At 34.6% G+C, this 20,558-nt stretch overlaps 1 protein-coding gene across 2 annotated transcripts in view; it reads left to right on the top strand.

The window, feature by feature from the left end:
• Positions 1-20,558, top strand: part of EXOC2 (exocyst complex component 2) — a 127,706-nt gene that overhangs the window by 43,586 nt on the left and 63,562 nt on the right. Inside the window, exons 7-11 of one of the 2 annotated variants that reach the window (XM_053953851.1) lie at positions 2,879-2,959; positions 6,766-6,911; positions 7,009-7,090; positions 7,594-7,696; positions 10,667-10,785. In XM_053953851.1, the coding sequence (XP_053809826.1) occupies positions 2,879-2,959; positions 6,766-6,911; positions 7,009-7,090; positions 7,594-7,696; positions 10,667-10,785 (531 nt within the window). Of the gene's footprint in view, positions 1-2,878; positions 2,960-6,765; positions 6,912-7,008; positions 7,091-7,593; positions 7,697-10,666; positions 10,792-20,558 lie in introns of both variants that reach the window. The other variant, XM_053953842.1, reaches the window with a different exon arrangement.

Genomic DNA, 20,558 nt, shown 5'->3' with positions numbered 1-20,558 from the left:
CATACTTTTCTCTGTCTGTATGTGCATTTTGAATTGATTTAATAGGACCGTTCTTCCTGGGTTTCCAACATCAAAATTTTCAAACTAAGATACTTGAATACTGTTTTCCAGGTTGCTATGCACAATAGCTACCAATATGAAAAGAAATTACTTTCTGCCTTCTAAAAGGAAGAGGAGGGAATAGTATATTGCTGTTATATATTCTTTTCTGAACAAGAGGAGAAAGAGAATTGCTTTGGAAAGATGTATTTTAACTTTCAGCAACTGGTTAAAGATCATGATATTTTAATTTTAATATCATCATAATTTCTAAATAAGCTGCCTACATAATAAGAAGTTACATTTTGAGACTTTCTGAAGGTTCTAACATAGTAGATAGTGCTCTTCCAAAACTTATGTACAAGAAAGAAGTCCTCGTCATGTTTTACCTTTTGTTGCCAGTATGTATGCTTTGATAGAGGTTTAGATATTGCAGGTCACTTTTGGAAATGCTTCAGTGTGCCCCCTTCAGAAGCTACGTGATATTGCATTGGTCAGCAATTAATGGTATGTAATTAATGGTTCCAATATGCTATATTTTAAAAACTTCTGAGGCAGTATGTAACTTAGATTTTTATCCACGTCTATTTTTAAAGTGTCTTTCAAAAGTATGTTTCGTAGAATGATTTCAAAATATGTAAATTAAAATCATTACAGTTTGATGTAATTCCAATAGTACTTAAAACATTTGGCTTTAAAATGTCTGTTTATGTTGTGGTTGCTGTTCTGCTGAACTTGCTTTTCAGTATGTAAAGTTAATTGCACTACATTGGCTGCCTGTGATTGAAAATTATATATAGAATTGGAATCATGTCAGCAGAGCCGCTAATGCTTTTGTTATAAAATTGTAGAAGTATTCTTGTTGGTAAGTGCTGTCCACATTGTACACAAAATATATGCAACAGCTAACATCACACCATCTTTTAAGATAGATGTCTCTCCTTAAAATGTGCATGAATCTGTCAGTTTTAGTTCATTTCATTTCAGGGTTGATTATCTTAAGAAGTATGTTGTCCTAATTAGATTTTTTTTTCCTCTCTGATGACTTTAAGAATGAAAATAGAGTTGCTCTTCTATTTTCATGAAAGCAAGACTTTCTGTAATTCTTTGTGTAGGATCAAGGGATTGAAGGGTCACATTTGGATGTTTGAGAATAATGTAATTTTCCTTTTTTTTCCTCTTTTTCTTTTTTTAATAACACACTGGCATTACTCACCTGTTTCCTCTATCTCCCCCCAAGAAAATTCCTTCTTTGAAAGAGGCTGGAGACTATAAAGGGCCATCCTATTTCAGAATAGCCACCATCACTCACTCCTTGCAGTAGGACTGAGGCCCCAGGGTTCCTGTCCTTGTTTAGTTGTTGGCTTGCATCTACATGGCATGGGCAAGCAGGGATGGCACTGGAGAGGAAACCAGTTGGCAATGTCATCTCTGTATGCATGGTATGGGCAGTTTATGGCAATATTTCAGACCTAGTTCAAATTTCACTCAATGGATTGAATTTTTTCAGCACCTCAGGTGTAGTCTCAGAGTGCTTCTTTGTTTCACCTTAAAAGAATCCAGCTGAGGAGCTCAGGTTGCACTGCCGTACAAACTGGAGCAAGATAAGCTGGAACAATGGAAAAGCTGCTTTCAGAAGTGTATCTGTGTTTTGAACTAAAATATATCATTACTTAATCTTTTCAAAGCACTGGGTACTGCTGTTTTCAAGGGTAGCTTAGCTTCACTTCATTCTACTGAGAACCAGTAGAGGTAGGACAGTTTTTTAAGCCTCAAATATATCTAAAGCAATAGGAGTTGATGGCTATTTGATAGAGCAGATTTTACACATTATCAGATTAAAAACTTCAAAGGAAAATCAGATTTTATATGTGCTGCATATACACAGGAATAATACTTTAAAAGAGAGAAATACTGATTTGTGCTGGTTATGCAGAACAGTAGAAGAGGGAAGGAGGGCTGTGTGAGAGAGGAGAAGTAGAAAAAAAGACTATCTATACTACATTCACTGTTCATATTTTTAGAGTAAGATAGTGTCATTAGGTTGTGCCTTCTCCCTGCAAAAGAAATTAGAGTAAATTATAGTAAAATAATAAATTAGTGCTGGCACTGTGCATTTCCACCTCCTTTAGTAATACCACACAGAAATAAGAGTTCAGGATTTTGGCATTTTAGGACAGGAGAAAAATAGCATCTTAAAAAAAAAAGCATAATAAAAAAAAAAAATAAACCTCCCCTCTGTTTTCCTGTTGTTTAGAGCAAAATTACACAGAAACATTGTGATAATGGTTAATGCTTCAAGAAACTCTTAAATTGTATTTTAGGAGTGCCTTTTTGTAGATGAAAAGAAGTGATGGGGGAATGTTCTAGCCTTTGATTTTAGGATAATTCAGATTCCCAGTGACTCCCTTTCTACCTTAAATTATTGGTAATTTCTTTTTTGTGCAATCAGTGACATGCAAAGCAGAAGTATTATGTGTTTAAATGGTATTTTTCACAACACAAATTTTAATTAATACCTGTATAAGATAGCTAATTTAGATTATAATAACTAATAGATTATTCTGTCTATATGTTTGTGGGTTTTTTCCTTAAGCATTACTGTCTCATTTAAGAAGGTACAAGAAGTCTATGTCAAAGTAATGGTTAAAATTCTGCAGTATCTGGCTGTAAGCCCTGTCTTCAACTAGGCTCTGCTGCCATGAAGCATGTTTGTATTTTTTGTGTCTAAAAATAAAAATAACACTTTAATTTTAAAAATGTTTAAAAGTGTCACTTTGATGTAATGTGTTGCCACCTATTAAAATGTTCTGCATTTTAACTAGACACTTTATTCTAGCAATCCATCAAAAACTGGAAGCGGATGGAACGGAAAAAGTAGAAGGATCCATGACGCAAAAACTGGAGAATGTACTGAACAGTAAGTTTTGTCCTTCCAGCAGCAACTATTTATGGACTTTGGACTTTCTAACAGGCTTTAATATTTTCCTAGGAATATTGTAGAAAGTAGAAAACAGTCTCTGGTCCCTTCCCTGTTTCATGATAGTGGTTCCAGGTTGTGATAATGCATCTTTTGAAATAAGGAGCAGCGGTTGCCATGACTTTTGGCAGTGTTTGTGATAACAAAGCAAATAAACATCAAAATAAAGGTGTCCTAAAGCATTTACTTTAGATTAATTTTGGTGGCCTCTCAATTTTGAGTGGATGAGGAAAGCAGAGGAACTACATGGATAGACAGAACTGTAGAAGGATGAGCTGAGCTAAATACCAGGATTGTGAGATGTTCAAGTAAAGGCAGAAAAAATCCAATTATAAGATATTTTCAGTAACGAGGTCTATTGACAGGATCTTTTTCACTTAATGTGCTGGCATTTAAACTATTTGGCATGAGCATTCTTTCTAGAAACCTTGAAAAGCTGTCAGTACTTTTTCTCTCTCTGTATTAGCTGTAAGGTTGCATTGAGAGAGATGGCTTGAATTTGCTGCAGTATGGTATGTGTTTCATCAGATCAAAAAAGTTCTTTTTTTTTAAATTCTGGGACTTCTGCCAAGATAATTTTACTTTGTTTCATTGTGATTTTTTTCACAGAGGAAGGGATGTTTCCCTTACTGCTGTATCAATAAGCAGGAATGACATGCAGATAGCTGACTCAAGTGTTGGAAAGTCTGACTGTGTTTTATGGAATCAAGAAAGTGACATGGAAGTTCACTGTTTTTCTTCTCTTGTATGAAGAAAGCAGTGACTGTATGTGTGTTTGTGTGGAGAGCACAAAGAAAGCAGGGGGTTTTTTGAACAGCTCTAGCCCTTTTCAGTAGGGATTCCTTGATGCTCATAATAAAGGTGTAGTTTGAACATTGTTATTTCCTCAACTTGATGCCTAAAATGAAAAAAAACAAACTGCAAAAAAATTTAAAAATCATGAAAAAACACCACATAAAGCCTCACACCTCTATATAAAGACTGTAGCATGTGTCTATGCGTGCAGAATATTTGGTACATCTAGGTAGGAGAAAAAGAAGCATTTGTTGAAATTTTCCAGTGCAATCCTCAGTGCTCTGTATTTAGGCCATGTCATGCACCGAGCACAGATTCCTTGGAGAGCATTTTCCCTTGTACTAAATTGTGTGACAGATTTTAAATTAAAAAGCAAAAATTTAGGTCTGTGATATTTTCCTATATACACTAATGTAAGACTAATTTACCTATAATAGATAATTACTGTTTCATTTGATAAATGGTGGCTGAACTCTGTATGTAGACAATGCAAACTGTCTTTTTCAGGCTGGAACGGTAAAGGAACTTGTGCCAGACACTTCAGAGTGGTTTGAAGTTTGGCTCTGCTATGAAAAGAATTGGCTGCTTTTCCTCACGATGCTTTGCAAGTCATGATGGTGGGAGGCAGGGCAGTAGAAATACAAGGATTTAAAAAGAGTAAATAATATTATGCAAAGTAGTTTAGGATCAAAGCTTTGTTTCTTGCCTGACCATTGAAAAGCTTCCATAATCCATGAGTAGCAGGGACTGCTTTCAAAGATGACTTTAATTCTTTAGTTGAATTGTGCATTTTGTGGACTGTAGGTGCATGTTTTGAGAGACAACTGCTGTTGTCTGAGATTGGTTACAAACCCTTAAAAATGAGCATGTTTTCCACAGCATCTGAGGAAAATGTATGTTAAGAGGGTTACAAATTCTTGAATTGAAATGGCATGAGATAGTAAAACAACAGTTTGGTGTTCTAGCTGGAATTATAGATGTTTGAAATTTTTGCTCAATTTAATTGCTAAACAAGCTATTAAATTTATTTTATTAAAAACATACAAAGTCTTATAATTAATTTAATGAATTGTATATTAAAGGAGATAAATCGAATTCCTTTATGTAGGGTTTTTGTCAGGCTCTAAGACAACTGTTGAATAACTAGAGATTTATTTTTGAAGTAAAAAAAATTCATGCACTGTAGATGAACCATCCATTTTGAAAACATAATTAGTCAATATAAAAACTGAAACTTTATCCATGGATGGTACATCAGTAATCAAGAGATAAAGACTGTTATTGTAGAAAGGATTTGGAGGGATGGGGAGGGAAGAAATGTTATAATATTTTAATTCTAAAAAGATAGACCTGTTTTGCATAAAGTATTGAATTGCATTAATACAGTAATAAGTAATTTTATATATTTCAATTTCTTATAAAACAGAAAAAGTACTCTTTAAAAAAAAAATGAATCATTTACCTGAATTGAGGATTTCATAAAGAGATGAAAATAGAAATCACTGTGGTCTACCTGCAGTTGTCAATTACCTTTTAAAAAAGGTTTGCATTAAATCAAAAAATTCCCAGATACAGCACATTGCTTCTGGGCTGTTAAAAGAATGGACAAGAAACATGAATTCAAACAAACAAAATGTTACTTACTAGAAGGATTTACAAAACAATCATTTCTTATAACCTTGAGAAAAATCATACTTTAACAGTGATCTGTACTTAAATGTGCAGCTAACTGTTTTCATTGTGCATTTCTCCATAATGGATTAAAGTATTCTATGCTGAATAGTATGTGGTGGAAATAGATGTCCTGACAAAACTTTTTTTTACATCAAGGCTTTAAAATTTCAACAAAGTTTAAACATTATTTAGATATAACAATTATTTTACAAAGACTACTTTTAACATGAGCAGGCCACCCACAGTGTTGACTAGAGAAAATGGCATGCAAGCCACCCAGTGAGACTGATGTAATTTTTTTCATCTTTGCTTAAAGTATAGTCACTAGACCAGATAATGTAGAAACTTCTATATGCAATGATGAAAAAGGCTAAAGCGGTTCCCCCTTTTTTTTTTTTTTGTTTTGTTTTGGTCAATTAAAAGTAAGTCATAAGTTGAAAAATGGAAATATTCATATGCAGTGTAAGTCTTCTCTACTATAAATTAATTTTTATTATTCTGTGTTAGGAAATAATATTTATTGGAAAATAGCAGGCTTTTTAGTTTGGTTAGAACAAGTTTTAGGGTGATATCTAATGTATTTATTGAAGAGTATTCGTAGATAATATAGAGACATGATAGAGACATGAAATTGTTGACTAAGGCTTCATCCTGTGTGTGATGAAGCCAGTGAGAGTTTTAATGCAATGTGAAGACAGTTCGTGGTCATTCTGTTACAGTGACCAGCTAGTTAGACTTTTTTAGTCATGATGTTGTCTTTGTCTTGACCATCGGTACTTTTAAGTGGCTCAAATATTGTTAATAATTTTTAAGATTTGACTAGAAAACATTAAAAAATTGTTTGCAAAACCCATTGATAACTTTAGAAGCTCTGACATTAATTACCAAAATGTAATTATATTTATTTTAAAAGTAAAGCTTTCTATGACTTTTTCTATATCCCGAGATGCATAATTTGATTGTAAAATGTACATCTGGAGCCAAAGCAAACTATAAAATATCTACAGCAAAGCTAAGCATTTGAAATAGGAAACAGTGATTGTTTTTAATTGCACAGGGGTCTTACCACATTAAAATGCTAAGTGGTTCACTTTGAAATAGAATTTCAGCAGTTGTAAAATGTTAACACAGTTGAACAAAAAAATATGAAAATCGGCAATAATTACTCATTTGCTCTAAAAAACCTTGAATAACTCATTAAAACGAAGAAAATCTGTCTGTGATTTCAACTGATTGCTTACTTTACTTTTTCTTACTGTCACCCTTTTTTCAAATAGGAGCCAGTAACACAGCAGATACCTTATTTCAAGAAGTGCTGGGTCGCAAGGACAAAGCTGATTCAACAAGAAACGCACTTAATGTTCTTCAGCGCTTTAAATTTCTTTTCAATCTTCCCTTAAACATTGAAAGAAATATCCAGAAGGTATAATACTTTAAAAATAATTTTCTGTTTGCTGAAAGTAGCCTTTTGACATTACCCTTTTTCTTGACAAATGTAAATGCTTGGTTTTGTTTTTAAGGGCGATTATGATGTGGTTATTAATGACTACGAAAAAGCCAAGTCCCTCTTCGGAAAGACAGAGGTTCAAGTGTTCAAAAAATGTAAGATACGGATTCTGTTATTTAATGGTTTCAGGTTTTTTTTAGCTTAAAGACTAAAAACCACATAGGAGACCAAAGAGCTTTATGTGGTTTTGATACAGATTTTCATCCATACAAATTATGGATTTATAGCAGCCAATTACTCTAGGCAATATTACTAGCCAGTTTTCTGAGTGAGGTATATACTGTGAAATGTGAAATCACAGCCAATTTTATTTATTTATTTAGGCTTGGTATTATTGGACATAAAAAAAGATTACAGTAATTAAAACGTGACTTTGAGTATCTTTCTCACATATTGTTGGAAAAACTTGAAAGTCTAATTCTCTGGTTTCGTAAAACTGTCATGTATAATATTTTCAGATGTGGCTTGTTATAAAATGATTTATATTGATTTCCACATTAACTCCAGAAGTGTCTGATACCCTAGGAAAATAACATAATTTTCAGTTCATGGCACTGCTTAAGGACACATTGGATTTATTCCTGCTCCCTATTCCTAGATTATGCTGAAGTTGAAACCAGAATTGAAGCTTTACGAGAACTTTTGTTGGACAAGCTGCTTGAAACTCCATCAACATTGCATGATCAGAAACGTTATATAAGGTAATCACTTGTCTAGTGCCTTCCTCAGACATAAGGTGTTAAATCTGTATGTTTCCTAAATAGGGTAGTGACTAGTTTTACTATGGTTTAAATACTGGTTGTAAAACTGTGAATATTTTGAGACTTCGTGATTATATAGATAATGGCAATGGAATGGTACTGGATTGTTTATTGAAGGACTGAAAACTAGTTTTTGAATGAGAACAATTTAATGCAGCATAATTGAGATTTGAATTTAATTTTTTAGATCTTTAAGGCATGTTGAGATTTTGTTACTTTCCCTAAACTGACATATTGCAAGCTGTGTTTGAAATGACCATTCCTAGTTTGCATACCTCGAAATAGATTCCTTATTAACACTTCAGCTTGACTTGACATTGAAATGGAAGCATCCTGAATCAGATGGTAGGGAGGCTTTAATCCAGACTGTTCGGTTGTTTGAAAGTGGTATTGGCTCTTCTACTGTTCAGGCTAAACAGTGAAGTTCCTATGTATTTCATGAATATGAACAAGTTGCCCAATTTTCATTAACATTTAGAGATTACCTGTTTTTCACAAAACTGATGTCTGTTGTAGGGCTGCTGAGATGAGCTGATGTAGACTTCAACCTTTCAGTCCTTGGTGTCAAACTTTAGAGTGCTCTGGAACATTTGATGGCTTTATTTAAAAAGCTTTTGAGATTTGGATGCTACCAGGGCTCCCAGAGCATCTTGACAGTCTCAGTGTTTTTATCCGTTATTCTAAAAGAAGCAGACCAAAGATGCTGTGCGGGAAGCATTTGTGAAATTCAGACACCTGCACGAGGTCTTGAGTGTTTTGAGTGTGCACGAGGCCCAGTCGCACAGGCCCACGTGTGGTGTTGGTGTCTTGGGTCCCTTTGCATTGTGTGAGTTTATGACTACAGTGACCTGTATGCATTTGTGTAAAGTGCTTCTCATTCTTCTGGATGCTACATTATCATTGCCTATTCATTGGAATTGGTTTTTAAGATGCATTTTATGTCTATGAAGGCGGCACTGGCTATTCCTTTTCTATATGACACTTGAAAACTTGAAAGCGCAGCTGCTTAACCTAAGCCCGGTCTTAGGACCTTTTCTAAGGCTTCTTTTAAAGACTCATGTGTTGTATGTGGTATGTGTGCTTGATTCTGGCTTTTTGTTTGGAGTTTCTTCTGGGGTTTTTTTGGCTGGTTGTGTTTTATTGATTCTTGCTTGAGTTTTGGGGTTGGTTGTTTTTAGAGTGTTTTGTCTTCTAGCCACTTACCTTGAACTTTTACTATTGAATCTTTAAAAGTACTCCAGCCTATGTTAAAGCAGACTGTGTTAATGTAACCAAATGTCTTCCACATGTAGAAGTATAATAAAGAGCGAGGAGTGGATGAATGTGGAATAATTTAGTTCCAATGAATCAACAGAATCCTAGCCTACAAAATTGTTAAATTAGTTTCACTACTCTAAATATACATGGGTATATTAGTGTAAATTTTCTGAAGGCAAGGTATGAAGTAAATTTTCTTCAGGGGACTTCAGCAAAAATGAAACTAACAAAATCCAAATTGTAAAATAGTTTGCATAAATCCTGCTGTTTTTATGAGGGTTTTTCTTCCCTGATACTCTTGTTTTGTATGTCTCTGAAGTTGAAGGCTGACCGAGACCTAAAACACTGTTGTTTTCTCCTTCAGATATTTAATGTTTATAATTAAGCTTCAATTCATATTTTCCTCTCATTGTATTAGGGTATTCACACTGATAATTATTTTATACTATTCAGAAATAGTATAAAATAGCACTTAGCAGCCAAGTAGATGTATGTATTTCAAGACCAGTGGTAATTCTTTTTTTAGTTTTGTGCCTAAGAAAAGACTAAAGGCCCCCACAACATTGAAAAGGACTCATAATTTATAAATGTCACCCTGTCAAAATGGTTAGTTGTATAATTTTCTCATCCATCCAACCAGTCCTACTTTGAAAGTTTATTTTTTGTTCAAGTGCCACAGACATTTGTCAAAGAAGACAGAATTCAACACAGTCCTAATTTACATTAGGTATTATTGTAGTAAAACAGCTTTTGTGAGGGAGTAAACATTCCCTGCACTGCTTAAGATAATTTATCACTGTAGTTCACCTTTAGCATCTTGACTTTTTAAAATTTGTCCTGAGTCTCATTAATGCAGAATATAACAGAGTGCCTCAGGCAGTAGAGCAACTACAACTTTTTGAAAATACTCTTTTGGAAGTCCCGTTGTCAGATAGTCTTGAATGCCATACATGAGACTACTTTCCCTTTGTGTTCTCTTCGAAATCACAACAGCTGGCTTCTAATACTCTTCTCTCCCTAAAGACAGACAGTATTTTGCTTCTGCAAATTAGAAGCCACAATCCTTTTTGTTATCTCTCCCCCTTCTCTTTTTTCAGACTGTGCGTAGACAAAAAAACACCAGACCAAAATAAACAAACAAAAAGACAACCCAGGAGCTTGATTTACATATGTTTGTGCATGCATGTGCTAAAATTAATGAGCTGCCAGAAATTAATTCCTTCTGTAATTACTTGTTAAGATTACATGATGATACAATCACATACAGTAGGAAGAAAAATACTGTATTTTATGTGCTTGAGATGCCATCACTGGTTTCCCTCAAATCTGAAGCACTAAACTGCAACCTTGCAGATAAAGAGTTTGGTTTCCTGCATACTTTACTAGAGACACAACTGGAAATTCATATTAACAGGATAGTAAAGGTTTTTATTTCTATAAATTTTTTTGGTGGAATTTTTGCCTCACTAATTGAAAAAGGGCAAATGCAAAAATTCTGTTTGCAGTGGATGTGAGTGTATCTTAATACCTATTCTTGAATATTTAAAATTATGTAAAAAAAGAAAAAGTATTTCTTAGTACATGATTGGTCTGTTTTAATGAGGCCTTCAGGGTGTCAAGTCAAAACTGTGATTTTTGGACTGGATTTTACAGGTATCTTTCTGATCTTCATGCGCCTGGGGACCCAGCTTGGCAGTGCATTGGTGCTCAACATCAGTGGATTCTGCAGCTCATGCACAACTGTAAGGAGAGCTATGTTAAGGAACAAAAAGGCAAGGGTACATTTTTATTTTACCTTTATATATATATATGTATATTTGACATTTAGGAATGTGTCATTGCCTTTTATTTTATTCTAATGTACAAGAGAGATTTTAGGTTTTCCCCGTCAATTTAGATAGCTTTTTACAAAGCTGAATACTGACTTAATTTTTTTCTTTATTCTGTTATAAAAACAAAACAGCAGTTGGAGTTTTCTTTTTGCTTAATTTATAACTTTTAAGCTTTTTAACTTGGAAAAGCATTACATTTCAATCATTTATCCATGGTTTACTGTCCTCTTGGAACATTTCTTTGAGGTCATATCAAGTTTGGGTTGTTCTGTGAATCTGCTGGTTAGATTTGTCACAAGATATTCTGTTAGGATATGGATACTGGGGACATTGGGGCACAGGGGAATAATGCTTAATTCGTTGACATGTAGTGAATGATATTACGGAGTCCTCCTCTTTGTGTGCAGTTTCAAAATTCAGGTTGCACTGAATCTGCACAGACCTATTAGCTGAACAAAGGGGATATTTAGGCAAAGTTATTATTAAGACCAATATGAATATATACTTATATTCTGTCTTTGACAATGCTGTTCCTAGGCTGCAACCTAGCTACAAATTAACATGATCTATCACATTAGCCTACATATAAAAAGCCTTCCAGCAGGTGGAAAGCTGCTAGTCTGACATTTCTAGTAGTAAAATCTGAAAACTGGATTTTCAAATTAGGAAATAGAACCAATGCCTTGTTTCTTAAGAAGTCTTACAGAGTTTGCTGCCAGTTCTGAAATGAATAGGCATATTGGAATCTGGCATCCCTTGGGTTATAGGTAACTCCCATGTTTAGTGTTAGTGCATGTATATCCCAAGCCAAATAAGGTATTTTATTCTGAGAAACCACAAAAGTTTTACTGAGCTGCTATAGAAATGTGCTGTAAATTTTTTGCAGAGGCTTTAACTCTGTTGCACAGGTTGTGACATGAGGTGTGGAGTTCACGGGATGCATCACTTGTGACAGCAATGTCAGTAAGTTTTAGCTTAAAAGTGTGCACAGACCATTGTTGTTCTACTACACAGTGTAAAGTGCTGTGGAACTAGCTGGAATGTCACACTGCTTTCCAAGAGTCTTGGTCAAAATTCAGAACATTTCCAACCCCCCCATCTTCTTTCCCTGTCAAAAGTCCTCATGAGGCACTGCCACCAGCCTCACAATATTAAATTATCAGGAGCAAAACTCACTTGTGAAAACAGCCATGGTTAATGATTCTAAGTTTCCTTCTCTCACTTGCAAAACTTTGTATGGCCATTTTCCGGCTTTTTAGTGAGACAAATAGAGACATGATGATGATACTTAGTGCTTGATACTTTTTGTTTTAGTAGCCTATATAATTTTGATGTGCAGGCTCCAGTGAATGAGTGGAAAATGTGTCTAAAGTCCTGTATTTGTCTTGAAAAATCTCAACATGTTTGGTATTTTTCTGGCAACAAAACTGCTTACCTCAGCCATAATGTCAGAGGGGCCTTTATGATACAGCTTTGTTTGACTCACAGAAGAGGGAAGTAAAATAACCCAAATGCCCAGAAAATACATGTATCAATAGTTAATATTTTGTGTATGTATGAAAGAAATGCTAACAGCTCATCAAATTCCAGTAATTTTCTTCCAGCCTTCTCTATGGTGTTCCACTGATTAGAGTTTTTTTGTACAGATTTTAAAATACTCAGGAATCAATCCTAGCTGATTGAGTTTCTCGCTTAGTATCTAGTAGGACAAAGAAAAGTTGCTGAGCGTGATTTTTACTTTTCACAGATGTTTAATTTTGGCATACACCGGGTGGGAGATGGAAAAAAGAGAACTCAGAAGGATTTGTTTTAACTGCCAAGTAGAACAATGCTGGTTGTGATCGGAGGCATGGCATGCATTTTAATCTACTTTAATAAGTGTATGCTTTTCAAACAGGGAAAGTGTGGAGATTTCCTCAGTTTGGTTATGCAAGACTGTGAGATCTAATCAACTTAAACAAGTTAGAAATGTTATTTATATGTTCATAAATTCATATGCTCTTTTTAAGATACGAAAAGTTTTCAAATATTTAAGTCATTTACTTAATACATGCTTCAAAAAAAGATTTACTTTTTTGTTTATCAAGTGTTTGGAGGAAGAGATGGACGATAAGACTGGTATTCTAATGAAAAGAGCTTTAAATTTTTTCTAGGTTTCCATTGTTTCTAGCAGATGGCAGTTTTCATATTATGAATGCTGAAACAAGCAAACAGCAATAGTAGTTCCACCTTGGGCGTACCAGCTATTTCTGGCTATTCTTACCTTCGTTCTTTGCCAACTGAATCTGTGGGTTCAAACTGATTGAGTCAAAACTTTCAGCATAGTAAACTTAAACCTCAGTAGCAGATTGTATCTATTTTTACATTTCTACAAAATTTTTCACCTTTCAGGTGAGCTTGTGCCAAAGTATTTTGCTGCTATTTTATTAGTTTCGAAAGGACAACTGTGCTCTGAGTCATTACACACGACTTTTACTACTTTAAATAGGTTTGGAATTAGACAAAGTCTCTGCTTGTCTTCTCTGGATAAGGTAGGTTTCTGGACAGGAATTTTGCGGATGACTGTCAAACTGCAAATATTCTCAAAGAATTTATTTGCTGGCCACAATGTATTCAGGAAGGGAAGGCTTACACTGCAGTTATTTGTTAAACAAGCTAAAACACAATCCTAAGCAAATTCTGAGAACTTACTCCAAATTTAGTCACTAGTATAAGTCAACACTGTATTATATGGGACAAAATTGTTCCAGTTGTCTCCACACAACTAGAAGGCCGACCTATTAGTGATTACAACTGAAATATTTTCATTTTTTAATATAGAAATAGCATCTTCTCCTGTTGTCTGTAAGAGGTTTTGACTTATCCAGGCCAATAGTAATGGTCAGGAAAAATCCCCAATACTGTCAAGAAGTCAGTCTAGTTTTCTACATCCTGTCTTGGGTCCTCACCTGATGATTGCCCTCTTGTTAATAACTCCCAAGGGTCTCCAAATTGAAGGACAAGAGTGAACTAATTTAGATGCCAAGGTATTGCAATATGCTATCAGAACTTTGTGTATTAAAGATACATTTAAATACATGTTTGGTTTAGGTTGGTATCTAAGTATGTATTTTTCATCTAAGTGTGAATCCTTCACTACTATCACAAGAATTTTTTTTTTTTTATCACAAGAATTTTTTTTTAATATGGGCTTGTGTATTACCAGAGATTAATTCCATTTTGTAAGAAATACTCAGCAATTGGGAATTATGTCCTAGATGTGCAAAGTATCATTTAATATCATAGCATGGTGCAGTCTCTGACGCAACCTGAAAGAAGAAACCGTGGCAAGTTTACATGACTGTAATAATCATGGAGTTCTTTCTCAGATTTTATTTCAGGGTTCAGCAGAAATCCTGTGTGTTTCCAATACTGTCTGTTTCCAGTTAATCCAACTTGTGTTAATGTTCTTTCCAAAAACTGAAAGAGCATATCCAGCTGTGCTAAGCTTTGTCAAATAATTTGGCATTGTGACTTAAAAAACTCACAATTGCCAACAGCAAATTGTTTCATTGAATCTTTCCTTTGATTTTAATAGGCACTGATCATCTATTATAATGTGATCATTACTTAATTGGTTGCATTTATTTCAATGGGTACAAGTAGGACAGGGAATTCTCTCAAGTCCTGTGTATGAAGTGCTTCACAGCAGCATTTTGGAGTGTATTATTTCCCTTGAGGAATAATTCTGTATGTGTATGGATGTAGTGTTTCCCCTCAATCTAAACAACCCTGTTGGTTTGCTGATTAATCTTGCATTATGTAGATTAATGTTTCATTAGGTGCTAAGATATGGCTGTTGTTAATCACCCATCATTGCCGTTAGCCTATCTGTTTCTTGCTATATCAGACCTTCCTCATTTATGAGGTGAAAAAAAATGCAGGCATGGGATATACACATTATGAGAAACTGCTTGACTCCAAGCGCACACGTTTTAAGGAGTGAGTGAAAGTGCAGATAAGACAGCAGATCAGAATTTCTCCTGTGCTGAAGTATAAGTAGCTAGGACAGAAAGACCAAACAGCATTGCCAGAAGCATAGTGAGGCAGTACAGGGGATGCCCAAATCATAAAGCTCCCATGCTCCTGTCCTTGTATTAAGGCATTCTCCTGTTTCTCTAATGATCAGATTCTTTCATAAAAGGTGCAGTTGTAGATGTGGGACCCATGTGCAATTGGCTGGACCTCTAGCTCTGCTTATGTAGTAGTACTTCTAAATATATGGATTTATAGCATTAAATAGAAAACTTAAAATGCTGTCTGCCTTACTCATGGAATAGGCAGTTGTGCTCCTTTATTGTTTTTGAAACTTTTTTTTATGTTTATGAAGTTTTCCTGAAGCATAGATGAATTAGTGTTATCTATCTAGTCATATCCACTGTTTTGTCCACTGGGAGGACTTCAAGTAGGTAAAGCCAGTTTGCTGCTGTTACTTAGTATGTAGATATGTTAAGGAGATGCACGATATATAAAAAAATTGAAAAAGAGTGGTTTTTCAGGCTGTGAATATAAAGATTACCATGGAAGAACATATGCTCACCCAGTATTTATTTATTAGCCAGCACAGTATTTATTAGATCTCTAGTAGAAAATATTTCAATGGTAAACTGAATTGTGCTGGTATTTTATTCCTTGTATTGGCTAAAGCCCTGATTGCTGCTTTTGACCTATGATCTCATGATTTATAGATATCTAGCGACTTCCAGTTCTGGTACCTGGATACTAAATGGTTTCCTTCAGTTAAGGTTTTACATATTTTTAAATTGCAACTATACTTGGCAATTTCTCTATTATTAAAACATAATTGTAGTTTTTCACTATGGTTTATGCTTCCCAGATTTGTTGGAGTGCAGGAAACATGGAGAACATAATGACATAAAATGACATGGAAATAAATGTAAATAAATGAGGTTTAGTTTAAAATTTTCCTGAGGCACTGGGCAGATAGCCAAAAGGAGTTAAGCAATGAGATTCTTAATGTGAGTATAAGGGATAGAAGCTGTGGAGGTTAAGACTGTTTTCTGTATGGCCAGTGGTTATTTGCTTAGACTTTAATAGTGGCTCAGTAGGTTTCATGATCCTTTGAGCTAAAATTGATATGGACTCCCATCCAGTTATCATCAAACTGGCTGAGAAATACTTAATTTCTTTCCTTAATTTCCAAACTTTGTCAAATCTCACTCCTGCAAATTCTTACTAGAACCACTTTTGCCAATACCTTTGATGGTGATTCTTTGAGTGACCTAAATCATTCATCTGTGACCCAAATCTTTGAGGTTTTATGTTATATTATTGAAAAAAAGCTACCTTTTAATAGCTAACCTGATTAGAAACTAAAGCTGTAAATGGAAACACTGACGTGGTTGTAGCATGATCTTTCTGCTGCCCTTTGGTTTGCAAAATATATACACAACCTATTAAAGTTCCCAATGTAGAACCAGCTCTCCAAACAGGAGTATGATAGTACAGCCACTGTGATTTTTTTTAAACTATTATAATTTTTTTTTAGTTCTTATTGCTGAAAAAAACTGTAATTTTTGCAGCACTGAGTATGATGCAGAGCTCTCCAAATATTGTAAAATATTCTGCAGGGTTTTTCTGTGCCAGAGTAACAGCAGCTGTACTTGGTGTGAAAGAGAGAAATGGATGCTTAGCCATGTTGCTTTTTTTTTTCTGTGCCACACTGAGATTCTATTCACCTTGCAATGAATGATCCATCTTTGTTAGATCAGACAGGCCGGCAAGGCCTGTGTCAAAAGGGCCTTTTCAATTTGTTATCCTAGCAGCTGGTTCTCTTCCATTGCCTTTGCTTACTGTACATCTGGAAGAAGAATTCTTGCAGCTGGGAGTCATTTCATGTCTAAACCACATCCCCTGTCCATAGCAGAAATACCCTTTTGACAGCAGATGTCAAGCAAACCCTTAATGGGTTATTAATTTAAAAAAAAAAAAAAACCAAGAATAAAAATTGATCAGTACAAAAATTAATAACAGATTCATTTTCCTCCTTTACTACCTGTATTTGTAAGTTTGTTGTAATTCAGAAATTTTAATAGAATCTAGCATGTTCAGAAGTTTAGGGGGCATTCTTATTTTATGTAATACTTTAACTAATATTAAAGTACTATAAAGAGAGTAGCTGTTGGGATTAAAAAACAACTCAGGTAGCTTAAAACCAAAATTTTAAAGAATATTATGAATGAAGATAGATTAAAACTCTTCAGTGGCCAGCATTTTACCTTTGTTTGTGCTTCAGTCTTCAGTACTTTTTCAGGAGTAAAAGTGAGTTTTTCCAAAAATGCTGATGATCTTAATGTCTGCTGGAGCTAGTAAAATGAAATAATTTTTATTTATCTGCTGAACTTGAATGCTTGGCTCTTGTTTCAGAATTTTTTGGTCTGAAGGGCTGACAATAAGGCATATCCTTAGGCTGTGAAATACTTAGAACACCACTAGAACAGGCCCAGTTAACCTTTTTGTAGTAAACTGAAAAACAGTTTCATTATAAATGCATTTATAGTAATGAAGACTAGCCTTAAGATTTAAAAAAGCATTCATTTTTAAATATCTCCCAAAAACTTTTTTTCTATCCATTTTAATCTTCCATGCACATCTTTTTTCTAGCAAAACAATCCATTTTCTTCTTGATCACTATAAAATATAAGGTGAGAACAAAAAAGTACTTAAGAAAAAGAAAAAAATGCAATTATTCATCTGCTTTGCAGGTTAATTTTTCAGTAATTCCTCCTGCTCGCCTAATTTCTTGCCTAGACAAATTGAAATTCTCACTGCGGTGTCCTTGAAAGGAATCTTATCCTGGTTGTGTCGGTGCAGGCTCCAGGCACTGTGTGTTTGGTCAACAAGCAGCAGTGGGTGGTCAGGCTGTAGCACAGGACAAGGGCCCGCTGTGCACAGGAAAAAGTGTTCAAAGGTGTTTGAGGCTGGTGAGGAAGTCTGCCGCCCTTCAGAGAGTCAGGAGGCTGTAGATCAGCCTTCCCTCGCTATTGTAGCCTGTGAGAAAATTCACTGTGAGATACATAATGGGTGAGAAAACACAGGAGCTGTGTTCACCTGGTTGCACATCTTGTAGGGTCTTTTTTTTTTTTTTAATTAATCTTGCTCACATACATCATGTATGTGTTGTATGTACACATAGGTGCTGAATATGAGTAAGTCTGTGTAATGACTAACATTTGACTTAACATGGAAAATCTCACTGAAAAGTTACTTAACCTAAGGTTGGTCATTTGTTAACAATTTTCTTTGTCACTGAAGGCGGTACTGGCACAATATTAATTCCTTGATCACCAGTAGCTTTTGTAAAAATCTTTCCTGAAGTCATGTAATTGATGCACCAGGCTGGCAGAATTGCAGTGGCTGAGGCTGGATTATCAAGATGTGTGACTCCTTCAAGAAACCTCTGCCTGCCAGACCTCCAAGGGGGAGAAAAACCCAGGCAGTTTTGGAGCAGTGGATATTGCACAACAATTTTTACACTCAGTTTGGTAATAGTTTGGGAATATGAAGGTAAAGCAGCTTTTAAAATTTTAAATCATTTACTGGTTTGTATACCATGGAAAAATTTATTTCTGGCAAATTTCATGTCTGTTGTCTTTTTAATGGAGGTTGTAATGCACTGCTTGCCAAGAGCTTGCAGGTAACAATCCAAAAAAATGGGGTCGAGGTTTGTACATGAGCTATAGGTACTGTAGGAACAGAAGTACCCTATAGTATGATAAACCTGCAGTTAGGGGTCAGCACAGGTGGCTTTTGATTTACAGAAAGTTAGAGAAATAATATCAAAAAGAATTGTGCTTTTGCTGTGCTCTTTAAATTCTTATTTTGGTGAGATCTTGCTGCACTAGAACAGAAGAGGAGTGAACAAAACCACTGACATATTTTTATTTCACACACCCTCTGAATGCATACCTTCAAAATATCTGTGCACAAAAAGTTGAAACCCACTAAAATCCTTTAAAAAATAAAATTAAAGCGTATTGAGATCCTTAAAACTTCATATTTGATCTTCTCATGATTATATGTAATTATTATATTATTATTAGTAGTAGTAATTATTATATTATTATTATATGTAATTATTATATATGTAATTATTATATGATTAAATGTAATAAGTGTTAATTATACTTGTGTTTTCTCATTAATGTTGGGTAGAAGAAGAGAATGTAGTACATTTTTTTTTTCCTGTGTTTCCTTGGTTAAATATACACTTGGCACTGGAGTCACTGACAGATAATGCTCCATGTAGATGCTGTATTTTGGAGAAAAGAACTTTGGAGCTTCAAAGATGCAGTGTATTTTTTAAAAGTAAAGATCTACCGGGAATGTTTTTTCATCTTGTTTATACTTCTTTGAAAGCTGTTAGCACAGTAAAAAGTTAATTTCTCAAAACTTTAAATTGTTGCTGTCCTACATGCAGGATCTAGGAATGTAAAAATAGTACACAAATCAAATATTGAGTGGGCAGTAAATTATTATTTGGTTAGTTTATTTAGGTTTATAAATATTATTGTCTGCAGTACATACTACTATTAATTCATTGTATTGCATTATGCTGCTAAATTTAAGCTGCTGGCTCCAGAGAGGGAACAAGTTGGGATAGAAGAAAAATTGTTTGTAAGTTAGCTCTCACTTTTTTTACAAGATTTATGTGTTAATGTGCAGTCTTTAAGCGCTATCTTCTGGTAGAGGGAGAGCAAGATCAGCTTTGCTAATGTAGTCCAGATGTTTATTAGTCCTGAGGGTATATGTGCTGTTGTAGTTCCCTGCTGCTGTGTTATACTTGCTTGCAATGCTAGACAGCCAATTAAGAAATTAGTTCATGTTAAACTTTCTTTTCCTGATACACCAGCAAACTGATGATGTGGTTTTTCTGGTGGAACGAGAGAGTATTCTTTACTTGTTTTCTGTTACTGGTGAATATATAAACCATGCAGGCTGCATGGGCTTAGTGCATCAGCAGCAATACAGCTACCTCAAGCAAGTGGTTTTAATTGAGCTAATTCACATTAAAGTGTTTTGGTAAGTGTCTGTTTTTCCTAATTCTGAGGTTTAACTGGCACTGTCATTTTTAGAGACCCATCTGTGTACAAGACATTACTTATATTATTAACACACTGTCTGAAAGCTGAAGACTTAAATTCTATGCAGAGAGATCAGAGGGATTTTTTGTTATAGTTTTTGTGAAAATAACACTGTTACACTCTTGCTGGTGTTCTTAAATTTTTTAATAAAATATGTTTTAAATAGCAATGCCTGTGACAATTTTGACTTAGCCTTGACATTTTTTTTTCCAAATAAAATGCAAATATGTTGAATCTCACTCCAATGTTCCTGAAATCCTGGGAATTATGTGAGACACTTAAATTTTCTCAGGGTCTTCTACAATTTTATTTTTCTGTGTAGAATTTCTGTAAGATAATGAATATATGTATTTTTTAATTTGAAGAGAAATTAATTAAAATTTGTTTTGGTTTTACTTAATTCTGTAAGATGGCTGGGTTGTTTTCCTGGATGCAGATTACTGCAGAGCTTTGGGTTTTTACTTTCTCATTATTGTGCATTTTTAGTTCTTTCAAAAGGAAAAATCTTTCCACAAATTCTTCTTCAAACTCACTGTAGATCTTGTCTGTGGTAACAGTGGATAATACACT

This window comes from Vidua chalybeata, chromosome 1 (genome assembly GCF_026979565.1).
Source record: "Vidua chalybeata isolate OUT-0048 chromosome 1, bVidCha1 merged haplotype, whole genome shotgun sequence".
Taxonomy (NCBI): Eukaryota; Metazoa; Chordata; class Aves; order Passeriformes; family Viduidae; genus Vidua; species Vidua chalybeata.
Note: the sequence above shows the minus strand (reverse complement) of the source record. Positions and strands in the feature narration are given on the sequence as shown.